This window comes from Sturnira hondurensis, unplaced genomic scaffold (assembly GCF_014824575.4).
Source record: "Sturnira hondurensis isolate 20B ecotype Veracruz unplaced genomic scaffold, ASM1482457v3 Scaffold0004136, whole genome shotgun sequence".
Classification (NCBI taxonomy): domain Eukaryota; kingdom Metazoa; phylum Chordata; class Mammalia; order Chiroptera; family Phyllostomidae; genus Sturnira; species Sturnira hondurensis.
Window position 1 is genome coordinate 2,638,125 of NW_028076767.1, and position 17,030 is coordinate 2,655,154.

At 37.8% G+C, this 17,030-nt stretch overlaps 1 protein-coding gene across 1 annotated transcript in view; it reads right to left on the reverse strand.

Moving 5' to 3' along the window:
• PARD3B (par-3 family cell polarity regulator beta) overlaps nt 1-17,030 on the reverse strand; it is a 976,716-nt gene that overhangs the window by 819,042 nt on the left and 140,644 nt on the right. The window contains exon 2 of the mRNA XM_037043522.1: nt 15,894-15,995. Coding sequence (XP_036899417.1) covers nt 15,894-15,995 — 102 coding nt within the window. The remainder of the gene's footprint in view (nt 1-15,893; nt 15,996-17,030) is intronic.

Consider the following 17,030-nt stretch of genomic DNA (forward strand, 5'->3'; position numbering starts at 1 on the left):
CGAGGCAGAATCCGAAATACTCAGTAAGTGATACTGTAACCACACCCCTCTAAAATGAAATGCCAGGCTTAGAAATTGGTTATTTTTTTTAATGATTAAGCTAACGAGTTCTGAACTTTTAACCTATATGGATTTCATAATTACACAGCTTGAAATCCTCATCAAAAAATCTGTCTGCTCCTGAAATTCAAATCATCACATAATCTTGAATAATGCATGGCAACTCTACAGAAATTAGAACATTTCATAAAAAAAATTCATAACCTAGTTTTTTTCATCTTTACAAGAGAATAAAGGAACAGAAATAAATTAGTTGTTACTTCCTATGACCCTCCAGCTCAACCCCGCTCTCTATACACTGTATCTCGTTAACAAGAGGCGTCTTACTGCTTCTCCCATAAACTACATCACGGGTGTGGATTCGTGGCACAGACTCTAGTGCAGAGACAACTCAGTAGAGTTCCGAGCACCACGAGCATGAAAAAGCAGACTCCTGTGTCTAAGTAGAGTGGTGAAGAACTCTGGCTTGAGAGGTCTGAGGGTGACTCCTGGCTCAGCCACAGACTGGCGCTGTGGCCGTGGGCAGACCACTGAATTCTGCTCTCTTAGCAGTAGAGTTTTCATCTGTGAAATGGGGATAACAGCTCTGCTCCACTGGATAATCCTAAAGATTCAATGAGATAATGTAAGTATTTTGTAGTGTGGCTCATCCTTGGTAAACTCAGTAAAGTAAATTCTAATTAGAATCATAGAGAGTACTCTAATTACAGTCTTGTAATTCTATAATAAATATTTTCATGTTTAGTATACCTTCCTCAGTAGAAGTTATCTGTAAGCATGTTTACATTTAGTTGGTAAGAAAAGGTATTCTGTAGATTATTAAAACGCTAAACAATGGTTAAATCCATAACAAAATAACACTCAACAGAAAAGAGATGTTTTAAACATAAAACAGATTTAAGATTTAAAAAAATTTAGACTTGCCTTAAACTCTTCATATACGTATTCCAAGGGAAAAATGTCTTTAAAGCAAATCACAGCTGATAATTTGCCACCACTATAAGACAAATGTGAATATTCTTACAGTGTAACAGAGATCAGAACCAAAACCCAGCTGCTTAGGTAAGCAACCAGCTCGGTAATCCCCGTTAACGTGGTCATTTACAACACTTCACTGTTTTCTAAATAGGAACTCTATGCTGTACTTAAAGTTATTTTCCTAAAATATTCCAAGAAAATATGTCTTGCTTTCAAAATTTACCTATAGCCCTGGCTGGTGTGGCTTGGTCAGCTGGAGTGATGATGCCCCGTGGACCGACAGGTCACAGGTTCGATATCCAGTTGGGGCGCGGGCATGCCTGTGTGGTAGGTTCAGTGCAGTTGGAGTGCAGCGGGAGACAACCAAATGACGTTTCTCTCTCACATCAATGTTTTTCCCCCTCTCTCCCTCCCTTCCTTACGTTTTCTCTAGAATCAATGAGCATGTCCTCAGGTGAGAATTTTAAATAAAAAATTACCTACAGTATCTATAGTAATTATTGACCATAATTATAGCAAAAACTTCAGACAGATAGCAAGATGCTAAAAATCCTCATTCAAACCAGAATACAACACTACACTGACATTAAAATTACTTGTCAAAGAGTAAACACGTAGTAAATGATGTACTAAGCTAAAGAAAACCATGTAATTGTATCAGTTTTGTATGTTTGAATATATTTATGAAAGAAGTTTATATGCCTGGTTTTTAATGATTATTTCTGCTTGATGTGATTACAAATGATTTTGGTATTCTTTTTACTATACTTTAAATTTTGACATTTAACAGGTATTGAGATTTTTAATAGTGAATTAGTTTTGTATAATTTCAAACGAAAGGGAAAAAACCTGCAAAGGTATCTTTTGTTCAAAACTCCTCTCCTACCATCTTTTATTCTTAAAATATTATTTGTTTCAGTGCCGTGTGTCACTCAAAAATGCAGCAAGAAAGTCATGTGTAAAAGTTGTCTGGCCTTAGACAGATTCTGAAAACAAAGCATTCAGACTATACTTGCAACACCACGGCTGAGGCACCGGCGTGGCCCCAAAGTGCGTAATGAGGCGCACAGAGTGCCTGGCAGACTGCACAAATGCTTGCACCTCCAGATCTAATGAACAGTGAAAGGGGAGATTAATCAACTAGATGTCATAATAAAAGACTGTCTGGAAAAAGTTCATCCAGAGCCACATGCCTCTCCTTATATGAAGACAGTATCACTTTTTAAATGTTATTTATTTTATATAAAGTTTACTACTGTCAAAAGAATGCTCTGAATATTCCAGCCATAATTAATTTCACTGTCTAAAAGTTAAATTTTCAAATAAAGTTATAACTGAAATTTAAAAAATTTTAAATTCCAAATTACCATGTTTACTTTTGGTAACATTAGACCATCAGATACTATAATTGAATAAAGAAAAATTTTCCCATTTAAGAAGAAAATATTTAATTTTGGAAAAAATCTAAGCAGTATGCTGAATTAAATTACCAGGAAACAGACTTCCATAAGTATTCATTTCAATAAGTCTGATGTTTATTTTCAGCTTCTGACTTGCAATGAACAGTAAAGATCTAAAGAACAGTACCTCAGGATATTTAATATTCTACTTTTATTTGAATACTCATTTTAAGCATCCATGAGGCAAGAAGTATACATTTTCTCAATCTAGGTTTTCTTGAAATATTACAACTTGATTAATTTTCTGTTTGTGTTTATATATTCAAAAGACACTAAATTTTAAAATTAAAACTTGGCCAACCAGAAGTTGCATTCCATATTTTAATGCATTATATATGAGTACAGAATTCATCTCAGATTGAAGTCTCTGTCAAGTGCAAAATATTGCATCCATTATACTCAATCATTGCAGTTAAATACTTCCTTAAATAGAAGTTTCCATTTGGAAAAGAGACATCTAAATAGCTTGAGTGTTTATGCCTTTGACATTAGGTCTCCCTGAGGAAATGTCAACAATTATTTTATCATTTTTCTATCATTTTCTTCTTTATATTACTCTTTGTTGCTTGTTTTATTTTGACGTTTATCACAGCACTTCTTTTTTCCAAGTCATCAGCACATTGAATCTGCAGATTATTTTCGTAACCTGTCACATTTATGCCCTTAACCCCAATACTCCTCACTTAACCTTGAAGCTTCCTAAATACACCAAAAAACCCCCTGTAGTTTGAGGAGAGGGGCAGCTAGCTCAAAGGAATTCTGATTCCAACTGCCATGCTGCTATTTCAGAAAACAATGACCATGATTTAAGAACCACTGTCGTTATGTTACGTGAATATAAAATGCACTGTCACAAAAATATTCCCAGTGTCCACACTGTGAGCACTCCCACTGCCGTGGTGACGAGAAAAATCCCCATTCTGCCCCATCTCGGGGCTCAGGGTTCCCAGGCGGCCCTTGCTCTTCTAACTCAGGTACAGGTTAGAAGCAAAAGAACCCTATGTCAGCTCAAGGGCTCCATCTCTTTCTGGATGATTTCAGAGAACTCTGATCATTCAAAAACTCCACCGCTCAGAGGAAGCTATAGTATTAACCACATTTTCTCATGCCACTGAAGAAATTATTTAAAGGATTATTATACTCCATTCCAGATTCTGGCAACCTGCTTGAACTGCCTGAGTGTTCTTTTTTAAAAATTTTGTTTGCTTTAAACATAGTTTCTAGTGTCCTGATTAAATAAGATTACATCTAGTTGAGGAGAAATCCCAGTATTTCAGGATTAGCTTCAAATATTTCTTTGTGATGGTAAAACAAAAAAAAATTTAGGGAGACTGGATCAAAGTTTTCGGAAGAAATAGCCTATGTTCCTCTGTAAGACACACGCAACTTAACTGTTTCTAAGTATCTAAAAAGGCCCAAACCAGGGCTTTCTGATTCTCCAGTACTTAGAATATTAGCTGTCAATATTTAATTTCAAAAAGAATGAGTGAAACAATGAAAATTTTATAGTTTAATATCATGAATAGTTTCCTGCTACAAAATCAATAATTATAGATAATAAGGAACTTAAAATAAAAACAGAACTTTCACCAAATGAAAAAATTCCAAATCAATCTTTCCTATTAAGTCAAAGTCCTGCAAACTAAACAACTGAAATACATATTTTAAACTGAAGGGGCTTAATTCTTTCACTGACAATTCAAAAACTCCTGAAAGAAAGAAGCTAAGTTACTTGGCAGAAGCATAAACAAAATTCAGACAAATTTCCAAATTAAAGATGCATAGAACCAAAAGAGGGAAGAACAGGAGCTGATCCAGTGAGAATAAATAAGAGTGGGAAAATGAAGCCCAAACTCCCATAACAGCATGTAATAATGAGGAAACTTTAATCTGTGAGTCACAGAAAAATACAATTGAAACAGGCTTAGTATAAGGTAATGTATGGCTCATATAACTGCAGGTCCCCAGTTAGGATGGGCTGATTTCAGAGATGACGAAATCCACTGGCTCACAGGCCCTGTGCCTAAGCTCCCCTGGGCTGTGGGTCCCCTTTTGTGACAGGGTCCACCTCATGCTGGAAGCTAAATGGCTACTGAAGCTCTAAGTGTCTCACTGAACTGATTCAGAGAAACCCTCTCCCACAAGATGAAGAGAAACACTTTACCAGAAGGCCTCAGCAAACCTCTCCTTGAACATCTTTGCCCAATCCCATTCTCAGAGTAATTGCTGGCACAGGGAACTGGATCACAGATGACAGGCCCTCAGACTCACACTTGGAGGTGGGCGGCCACACAGACTAAAGCACATGGGCTGTATACTGAAGAGAGAGAACCCTGAGCAAATCTGGAGTTCTCCTAGGAGGGAGATAATAAAGAATGGACGCTGGGTATGCAAACAAAATAGAGCTGTACTCCAATCAGCTACACAGGTCAACCCTAAGTTTCCAAATTGAAATTCAGGTCCCATAGGCTCACGGTGGGCCTGTAGAGGGTCTAATCAAACTCCAAACCTAAAAGAGGAATTCCTGGCAAACGTTTGCTCAACTCTTGCTTATATACTCTCAATGCCTCTCTGAGAGACTGTGCTTTATGAAGCAGCTTGTGCTTCCTGTTTTATTGAGCTGACACATACTTCCTTCACACTTCTCTGGGCCAACTTCTGGGGATAACAGTGAATGAAACTATTCCTTCTTTTCTACAATCACCCAAATATTTGAGGACAGCTACAGCAGGTTCTCTAGAGTCTTCTCTTCTCTAGTATAGTCCCAGCTTCTTCAGTCTTAGCAACATTAAGTACTTCCATTTTTAAAGAAATCACCCAAAAGCTTTGTCAAATTTCCCTTTAAAAAGTGGCTTTTTTAGGACATCACATTATACTATCATGTTACATTAATTTCAAACAGGTACACGGTGGCTATACTAAGCTAGCAGACTAGAACATTAGCTTCTAACCCTGTTATCAGGAACTATGAGATTCTTCAACGTTTGGTCAAATATACAACTGCACATTTCAGATTGTTGGGCTATTGGAATCATCTCAAATCATATTAGCTTGCAGTCTTTCTGGTCTGTTAATGGTTAAGTATTGTGTAAATATGTGTTTCATTTATAACATTTTGAATTGAAGATTGATAAAGATATTATATATGAACAATCTCCCAGGCTATTTTACTTTTCTGATTAAGGTCTGCACAAGGGGCCTTTCTTCTTTATTGCTGAGGAAATGTCACTTGATCCTCCAAAGCTGATTCATAACATCGAAAGAAGGGAAGCCAAAAAGAGGACTTAAGTTGAAGTAGTAAACATAAAGTTTGGGAATCCAGCCAAAAGTCTCTATAATACACTTGATTTTTAAACAGAAAAATGATATACTTGCAGGACTTTTTAAGAAGCTACAATTTAGAAAGTGGAGTTTAAGGAATTAAATATTCTTTTTTAAATTTATTTATTTTAATTGTTGCTCAAGTACAGTTTTCTGTCTTTTACTCCCATCCCAGCTCACCCTTATTTACTAAAAACATATTAAATGTAAGGCATCTTACATGTAAATGGAATTTGGAACAAGTGCCTCAATGAAAGTGTTATAAGCCTTACTTTGATTCTAAGAGCAGCCCCCCAAAAGTCCAAGTGACTTACAATGCAGCTAGTTAACAATGTAAGGTACGTTTGAGCTCATGGAAAGAGAAGAACCAGCACAATAAGAGATTAACTAGGAGTCTGGTACATGACTAGTTCTATGAAATGGTTCACTAATATCTCTTGGTAAGAATATCAAGGACCTAAATCACCGCTTGTTTAAGTTTCAGGGGTCACTGCTGAGTCCTGGGCAATATCCCTCTATGGGCCTTATCTTTTTTCCTTTGTCCCTAAAATCATGGGATTTCAAGTATTCAAGTGTTTTTCTTCTTTTCTTTCCATAATATTATGTCATATTTCTTGAGATCTCTCTTATCCTAAAACAAACAAACACACACACACACACACACACACACACCCCATTTCAAAGACTCACCCGCTTCCTCTCCATTTTAAGAAACCTAGTGCTGATCATTAAAGAAGAACCAGCTAGTGAACACATGGACACAAATTGTACCAGGTTCCAGGACCCCGAGTGGCTCTGGGAAAGTGTCCTTGGACTGTAATGTATTCCTTCCCTGCTGTCTGTATGTGGGAGCTGTGACAGCTCTCCTTCTCACCTATTAAATACTTAAGGGTAGATTCAATCTCCCGTTCAGTAACCTGCGACTTCTTACAATCCCACCACTGCTCTCCTTCCTGTTAAGAAACGCCCCTCGTTTCCTGAACACCTCGTTGGATGATGAGAAGTGGAGACTGTTCTCTTCACATAAGCACCTCCTTCCTTCCGAACCTCTCTCGGATCCCCCTCTCCTGGGTCAGTGTTCTTACACCAGAGTAATTCCTCCTGGACAAACAAGTGAATGTTTCCTTAAATCCCTCAGGATTTCTGCCGCAAGGGGTAAGAACAAAAGAGCTACATTTGTTTGCTACATCGGAGTTCAAAGTGTCACCATGTACTTAATTTCATTTGATCCTCCTCCAAACCCAGCGTGGTCAGTAGGGCAGAGGTGGCTGATTTTACAAATGAGAAAACTGAGGTTGAAAGAGGTTATAACAATAACCAGAAAAAAAACTAGATTCAAACTGCCAAAGCCCCATGCTCTGCTATATCACACTCTACAATATTCCTTTAGTGAGGCTGGGTTTAGCTAGACGTTAGGTGGATGCTATCTGATTTAAATGATACACATCTAGGAATTGATGACGGATTCCCCATTAGCATCCAGAGGCATTTGCCTTTTTCAAAGAAGATATTTTATAACTAATATAGCTTTCTATTTGGTGTAATTTGAGGTGTTGTAACGAAACTGCCATTTATAAGTTATATAAGTAAAAACTAGATGTATTTAGAAAATAGTGCCCCCATGCCTCTTGGGCACAGATATACCTATACAAATAGCTTTGAAAGAAGTTAATGTGATGGAGCACGTTGGGAGAATCGGGTCCAATAACATAACATATGGCAATAGGCATGCAGTAACGGTGAACATGTCCATTGTTTTCTTTTTTGAGGATTACACTTTCAGCTCTAAGTAAAGCATTATTGTAACCTCCAGTTGGATTGTCTTTTTCCCTCCAACCAAACTTCAAGTTTTCCACATTGATCACACATTTTCATTATATGCCTATCTTCACTGTACTCAAAAGCCTCGCTAAATCACAGGCACCATCAAGCCTGATAGGTCCTTCCTGGCCGCTTGTGGAAACTCCGCCCCCCGCACGTGCACAGTGAGCTCCCACACTTCCCACGCGCACACATCCGTGCACGGACCCCTTCCCCACTCTCTCTCTCTACAGCTGCCAACCTGCTAAGCGGCAGAAGGCGCCGGGGAGAACATATCTGACAGGGCCATCATCCGGACCACTTTGGTTTAAGTCACCATCTCCCAGCACCATTTGTCTTTGCCACAGTAAGGTCACAAAGGCATTGATCCAAAAGTGCCCCTCTGGGGTTGAAACGTGCCCACAAACTGCCTCCTACTGAAATATTTAAAAGAGATAACACAGTGGGGTGAAAGAAAAAGAAGGACTAGGAGAAATCTTTCATTCTAGTTCCAACTTTCTTACTATTCAGAATTAAATATATCTACTAAACACTAAAGCACAGGTAGGAAATCCAGGAATTAAAAATATCTTAAAACACCATTTCAATTGTAAAGGAGCATATAATTCATTTGGGGATACAAAACTAAGACTTAGCTTATACCGTGATAAAAATTCTTACAATTTTTTAAATTGGCAATTGCTAAATGTTATTACTCAACTGTATTTTTAAATACTACTTAATGATTTCTAAAAAATTACAGAGCACAGAGAATTCACTTAGGATTGGGATGGTCGACAAACATTGGTTGAAAAAAAAAAAGCAATCTGACCTGGATCTTAAAAGATCAGTAAGAACTGAACAGCAGGAATAAATTCATTTTACATGGACATGATACTTTTATCTTCATTGTACTTTTCACATACAACTTCTCACCTTTCCCAATGACACTGTGAAAAAGACATCACTTAACACTCTCATTTATCAAGGAAAAAACTAGAGTTTAGTGTGGTTAAGTGGCTTATTCAAACCTGAAAATTTACACACATATATTCATCCATTCATTCGACTCCACTCTACAACTACCTGAACAGTTATAAAGTGCCAGGCACTGCTGCAGACACCAAGACACAGCAATGAAGAAAACAAAGGCCCTCTCTTCATGACATTTACATTCTGTAACATAAAGAATGAATCTTGGATAGGCAGGGAGAGGTAAGAGGGACACGCTAGACGAGTGAAACATTTTAAGAAAGCTATGGAGCAAGAAAGCACATAGCACATTAGACAATGGTCAGATAGTAGTCTTATTATGATTGAGGTTAGAGAAGTTTGAGTTTAGGAAAGATAGTTTGGGGGCATTCTCGGGTCTCTAAATATAATGTATAGATAAGAGGTTCGGACTTGATTAAGTATACACTGGATAAAAAATGGTGTGACTTAAGCGTTGCTTTAGGAAGAAGGTAATCTATATTGCCAACAGTAGTATGTTCATTGTACTTAACACATGCTGCTGACTTACTACAGGCTAGATACCCTCCTGAACACTTTACATGTATTAACTTACAAAACCGGTACTATTTTTAGTTCCAATTGTCCTGAGGGAACTAAGGACACACTCATAGCAGAGCCAAGAAGCAAACTGCCTTTGCTGTAGAGAACCCAACCTGTCAGCCCCTCTGCTTGCACTCACACCACAGAACACTTGCTGGGGAAGGGGGAGCTAAAGGGAAGCCTACCAGTTCCTTCCCAATTCAGTAGGAGCCCTACCTTAGATTTTACGGGTTTTAATTTGATAGTTGTAGAAATACAATGAGGGGAATAGACACATGAGAAAGGTTAAAGGAAAGAATGATTTGTTTAGTACATAACTAAATTCTCAAAACAAGTGCATATTGAACCCTGGAAGACTACGAGATGCCGTTCTTATCTATAGAAATAAGGTCATCAAAGAACATGTATGAAGGACACATGGACAAAGCCAATGGGGGGGTTGTTAGGACTGATGATGGGAGGTGGGGGTGGGTGAGGTGGGTAGAGTGATGGAAGGAAAATGGAAACAACTGTATCTGAACAATAATAAAAAGTAAATAAAATTATATATAACAACAAACAAATCTTTTAAAAAGAAATAAGGAAGCCAAATGCAGGAAGCCAGTGTGGAGGGAGGAAACTGAGTAATTTTCATCTGCACCAGATGGTATCAGCCTTCTAGGGGGGAAATGCGGAAATGGACTCAGGAAAGACATAGCTGGCAGTATGGAGCCTCAAGCTCTTCTTGGTTCAGATATTTCTCTTGAAAGATGATGGGCTCAGGCTCCGTGATTGCTGAGGTCTCTCTGGATCTATGATTCTATAACTGTGTAATGCTAAAAGCAAAGAATGGTTCTTTAAAGTTCGAGATGAAATTTTTTGGCCAAGGTAATATCTTTATCTTTCTTTACTCACATCTACATTTATTTCTGAAACACTTAGCACACTTTGTCTCAAATATCATTTCAAAACCTCAACATCTGTAAACCAAAGAAGAAACTTCAGAAGAAAAACCCTAAAACCTCATATTATTTGTTAAAAATCAAGGGTTTAAAATAGGTGTTTCCTCTTGAAATGGGAGTCTTACTGACAAAAATGAGAACTCAAAAATGGGGTAGTGAATTCAGAACCCCCCCTCCGTTTTTTAAGGAATTTCACTTAATTTAGCATACCCTGCCCTCAGAAAAACGCAGTGTATCTCATTGTTTAACTCCACGCTGAAAGCGTCACAGCACCTACTTCATCACAACCAGCCATTAGCCTTTCAACTAGTGAATAGCACGATGAGAAATCTGCACCCAAAGAAGGGGTTTTATAAATGCCAAAACTTAGCTTTAGACCTTCTTAAAAAACTCAAAAAGCACAGGTAAATATCAGTAGAGTTGGTGACCATGAAGACATGAACACCAAGGTTGAAATATAAAGTAGACTTTTACCATCCACGACTGAGTCTGTGAGTTTTACTAAAAATATAGTGAAAATTCATTTAGACTGAAATAGAACTACATACACCATCACATTCAGGGAGTATCTCCTGTGAGCTGGTGTCTAGGTAGCGGCGCACTCCACTAGAGGGCAACAGAGGGCTCGGAAAGCGACTTGGGCTTAAGGAGGGTGTCTGGGTTTAGGTCACGGTTCATTCAATGCAAAAACCAGCCTCAGCTTCAAACCACATGCGATCCAAGAATGCTTCTTATATTACCAAACACTATATTCTGATGAAGGCATTCTTATTCTAATGTTAAATTCAGTCATATTGGCATTTTGATCTGCTGGTAATATATAAATCCAAATGTTTTATCATAATAATGAAGAGTCCTCCCATAAAACTATTAATTAAAACAATTTAATGAATGTAATGAAGGTTTTTAAAAACAGACTGTGCTGTAAAATAGTTTGATGTTTTAATACTTAAATGGAAAACATTAACAGTTAAATCAAAACACGGGTGAAAATACACTAAGAACACTACCACAATATTATTAATATAACATCTAACATTTGAGCACTTACTATGTACCATACTATACTTAAAACTTAAGGTAGTTTTCTTACACTAACCCTATAAGATAAAAACTAACATTCTGTCCATTTTACAAGTGGGAAACTCGAGGCTAACAGAAATGAAGAAACTTGTCCAAGGACACATGACTAAGAAGGAATAAAGCTGAACGGAGACTTTAATACTTGAGTACCAGATATCACACACGACCCAGGAGGCCAGCTCACCCTCTCGAAGCTGATCTACGCTAGCTGGAGTCCAGATTTTGGCATCTCTCCAAAATAAACTCTAATGACAGTTGAAGTTTTGTGAAAAATACACATTCTCCCACTGTACTTTCCCATATAACACAGTTTTCCTTTTGTATATTTAGTTAAACCATGGCAGTAATCCAATTTACACAATACAAGTTTTATACTCTAGTATTTCAGTATTATATTCCAATTGTCTTCTACAACCAACTCAAAATAATATAATGACAATTCTCAAGGAAAACAATCATTGAAAAAGTTCAATATTCAAATATTCTCACAATCAGAAATTAGCATTAGTGAACAATAAACTTTGCAGTGGCTTTTTAAGCACTAATCTTTAGACTTTTTAGAGCTGTTACATATTGCAATGACAAACTGATAAAGGGATGTCACGGGCTCTTGGGTGTGGCACTGAAATGACTTCTATACAATGCAAGACAACAGTATAACATTCAAGTCCCAAAAAGTGAGGGCTCAGCCAATGAACTGAGAATCAATTTGTGATAGACTTTGAAAGGAACACATAGCAATCAAATAACTTGAAGATACATTCCCTGTCCTACAAGATCTAAAAAGCCCAAAGAGTATGAAACCTGAGAAAGCCACCATCACTTTAAAAGTTTAAAACTGGATAAGGAACAGTGTATAAGTATCCTCTTGCTGCTACGATAAGTTACCACAAATACAGTGCCTTCAAACAACACAAATTTAACTCATAATTCTGGAGGAGAGAAATCTGAAGTGATTCTCCATGGTCTGACACCCAGGGGTCAGCAGCACTGCGTTCCTCCTAATGGCTCTACGGGGGAATTCATTCCCTTGCTTTTCTCCAGCATCTAGAAGTTGACTGCATTCTTTGTCTACACTTTCAAAGCCAGCACTGGACAGTCCACTTTTTCTCAGACTGTATCTCTCTAATATGAAATCTCCTGCCTTTCTCTTTCATTTATAAGGACCCTTGTGATTACACCGGGCTCACCCAAACAATCCAGACTAACCTCTCTATTTTAAGGCCCTTCATCACTTTCACAGAGACCCTTTTGCCATGAATTCTGGGGATTAGCATGAAGATGTCTTTGGAGGCTATTATTCTGCCTCCTGCAGACAGCACAGTACATAATCTGTGCACAGTCTGCAATCTGTCTGAAAAGTAGTTACTGGAATATAGCATTTATTTATTTGTGTCATTTCTGCAACAAATGTAGTCTACAAAGCCCACTTGGAATTAAACTGAACCTGACCTGAGTAATCTGTGACCTGAAGGAGGGAAAGCAATGGAGGTAAAACTGGCAGGCATTTGCAGGAAATTAGATGCAGGCTTCAGGCAAAGACGTGGACGCCAACTATATACGCATGACACACTAATTCTGAATTAATTTTGCCAAATTCCAGAGTTCTGTTACCTTTTCTCAACAATCAGGTAACTGTATAAAAATAAATTTTTGATTACTTATGATTGATGAATTTTCATAATTAGAAATTATAGATACAAACATCCAACACACTGTTTGGCACATTGAAGAAGAACCAAATAGGGTGTCGAAATTTAAATTCTAGGCTCTTGAGTCTGATTCTGCTGATTACTATACCTGTGTGGTCTTCGAGTCACTTGCAACTTCTGTGGCTTTTCTCAGAAATTAAAAATAGGAGTAATATATGGCTCCTGCCCACAGGGTTGCTCTAAAATAGAATATGTAAGTGCAAAGACATCCCAGGCTACTGTTAGTGCTCAATAAAATATTAAGTAGTTGTTATTAGGTGAAATAAGGCAATGGCCTTGGGCAGTCAGAGAAGAGACATTAGTGAAAAGCTGCAAGTTCTTAGGTATTTATCCCAAAGAACTTGAATTACCAGACTGATACATAAAACTGAAGAATTCTGAGAATGGCTGTCCCAACTGGGTAATTATTAAGTGTCATCACAAATCTTATATGACTATTATTTTTCATAAGATACAAAATTCCAAAGCTGCTCCAGCCAAAGGAACGAGAGAGGTAAGACCAAGACAAATTACTTCTGGTGCCAAAAGTTCAGAAAGTCCTTGCTTTCACCTAGAAAACTGACTAAACTATACTGATCCCACGTCAGATTTTAAGTAAAATACCATTTAACCTATAATTTTAGTCTTTACAGAAGTGCGCTCTATGGCTACAAATGGCCTCAGCCTAGAGTACTCTCTAAGTTTCTGGTTCTCCTGCTTCACCCTTTCCAGCTAACCTACCAAAGTTCCGAATGAACATTTCTTCCATGTAGTGAGTCTTCTCGAAGAGTGGAGGTGTGGGGGCTTTGGCGCCGGGATGATGTGCATCCATCAAGATTGCTAGGGCTTTCCATCCAGGTTCCGAATGCAACCGATTATTAAACAGCCCATTTGAAAATAGGCGAGTTGTGATTTTATCCCAGCTCAATGTCTCAAAGGCTCGTGGGTGCCTCTCATATGTCATTAAACATCCAAAAGGATCACTTACACTTATTTCTTAATTTAAAATGAGAAAAGTAAGGGAGACTAAAGTCTGGCAGAACCTTCTTTCCACACTAAGCATATGAACTATGAGAAAATCTGGAGAGTGCAGAGAGGATGTGAGGAAAAACAATCAGTGATGCTCTCTTTGTTGCTTAAATTGTTTTAAAAAGAGATAGGAGGACAATATTTTCTGGCAATATCAAAAGTATACATTCCCATGAACTGTGCAGAACAATACAAGTTAGGTTTCATGGAGAAGAGAAAAGTACATTACGGGAATGGCTAACTATCAACCCAAACAGCACTAATCCTTTACTAGGATTCTAACTAGTTATCTCACATTTCCACCTAATTTGAAGTGAGTCCCATCACACACAATGAGGCTGCTTCTGAGTCTAAGGTGATTAAGAAGAATTCTCTAAAAGGAGGAGCTCCGCAGAGCGAACTATTTCTCTGGGCCCTGTTCATGGAAACAGCCTTGTAACGAGGCCTTGGGTGAGCTGGGGTGAGACATTTCTTCCGCTCTGCTTAAACCGGCCACTTGGTGGCTTTTCATGTTGGTACACTGGACATCGGTGAAACCTGAGAAAGGGAGATCTTCTTCATTAACGACCTGAGTGCCCAGCCTAGTTCAAAGGAGGAAGATGGCTGTGGAGAAGCAGCAGAAAGTGAAACAGTAAATACAGAAGTCAAAGTCCTCCTCTAAAGGTATGAACAGAATCAATATGTTATTATTCACTGTGAGACCAAACAAAAAAAGGTATGCATTAAAACCACATAAAACCAGAGTCAATTGTAGAGAATAAAGCCGTCTTTTCCACTCACTAATTCAGTAAGTGTTCTTTGAGAATTGAGTTTGGATAAGATATTGTACCAGATGTTATTAACACAAGGAACATAAAAGGAATAAAAATATCCTGGTTCATGTCCTCTAGGAGCTTATACTCTAGTTAGGGTGATAAGTCCCTTATAAAGTGGCTAATTGCAATGCAAGGCAAACCAAACCAGGATTGAGTCCCAACAGCAAATAGGAAAAATAAGTGGGCAGGATGTCTGCAAAGACTAATTAAATTTGAAAAGCCCCAAAAGATGAAAAAAATCTAAGTTTTGCCTAAGTTCAATAAATCACTAACTTACATTCCAGTCCAGCTGTTTAACACACACACATACCCATGCACCCATACCTGATATTGCAAAAAACAATGCAGAGAAGTGTGTTTATAGATATAAATTGGCCTAGTGCTCGCAGCACAAAGGATGCACAGCAGAAACTCTGATGCAATGACTGGGCAGGGACAGCTGTAGTTCAATTCTGAAGAACACATTAACCATTGTTAAGAGGCGCTTAGCACACAAGTAGTAACAAACAATGCCCCAACATCAATAATCCAGTTTATTGCAAAGGAACACTTTATACCTTTTTCAGTTAGGCCTCAGAGGAAAAAAAAATCCCATTAAAACAAGATATTTGCAATGGGATTATTCCCAAGTAGGTGGCAAAACATGTCCAAACTTTTTCTTGGAATATTCAATTCAGTGTTTTACTTTAGCAATGAAAACAAAACTATCACAAGGATAGTTGCGGGCAACTACTTTAAGAAAAGTCTTCACCATAGTTGATTACAAGGCTTTCCTCCCTATTTTATTCTCTACTTTGAAACATGTTCAAATCTCAGGCACAAGTTGAATATTTAGCAAGGGCCAAGAGTAAACTCCAGAGACATCAATGACAGTGAGAACTCCGACAGCCTCAGAGCCCGACACTAATTTCTGAGATATATCAGGAACTCTTGGGAATGAAGTATCTACTAATTAGGCACCATGAACAGATTCCCAAACTTTGACAACGTTTTTCCAAACACCTGATGGGGAACTTTGATTTATGGGCTATCCAGGTGGAACCTGAACAGATGGTATCTTTTAATAATAACTGACGCATGGGTTTGTTAAGGATCTCAACCCCTGGAAAAACACATAGCTCTACGGAGGAAACAGAAAGGAATACGTTTACAGTCATCTACCTTATCTTTGTCTTCCACGACATCCGCCAAGATGTCATCTGGATCCAGAATCCCTCCGTCTGTGTACTCTAAGTGATGGATCTTCACCCAGTAGCCAGGATCCTGTAGAACCATCAACAAGTTTCATGACTCAAGCTTTTCACATAAGTAACACATGTTTTAATTTAAAAGAAATAAACTGGCTCATTAAAAATATGCTCTAGTAATAAAAATGTTTAAATACCAAGATCAAAAGTTAGCTATTTACTTCAATAGATATTCAGCATTTTATCCTGTTTAATGTGAATAAGTAAATCAAAGTGTGTGTATATGTATGTATGTGTATATATATATCTATATATCTATATATATATATATATATATACACACATTTCATGGAGGTTCTTTTATAAACTACAATTTAGGTAATCCCAAGAATATTCTGGAAGAGAAAGATCTGCTTGAGGATACATTCTGAAGCTGAGGATTGGAAGTTCAACTGAGATCCCAAAGCTGCAGAGCAAAAAAAAATCAAAAGGCAGAAATCTGGGATGGCAATATTGATTGCTTTGGAATATACGAATGAGGCGGGGTGACCATCAACCCTGTGCCTATCTGGAGCGCCACGCTCTCTGCATGTCCTCAGCTCTAAGATTTGCAGCGAGACCCGGAGGAAGGTCTCCACTGGGTCCCATGTGCTGTAGGCGTCAGCAGCTCAAACTGTGTCAGAGTTGAAACGGGGATTCACTCAACCGTGGTACTGATTTAGGAGATTTCCAAGTATGGTTTTTTAAAAACAACTGCTTAGGAGTGTAAGGCTTAAGGAAATAAATGTTTTCTCAACTTGATATATGGCTAGATATACTGATACTGTAGCTTAGAATTAAATAATGTAGTTCATTCAGTTACTTACACACTTCCCATTTCTAGAAAAGGTATGAAAGTGAAGCATTATACTAATGAGACAAGAACATGAACCAATGAAAAAAATAGTGAAGTTTTTACCGGAAGAGCAAAGCTATAATCAATTTGGTTCTGTGATTCTTAGAAAGCCTCTCAAACTGGGAAACTTTTGAGCTATAAATGACTCAGTTTCCAATAAAAGGATACCAGTTTAGGAAAAGAAATGGAAATTCTAGGATAAAGCTCTCAACCTTT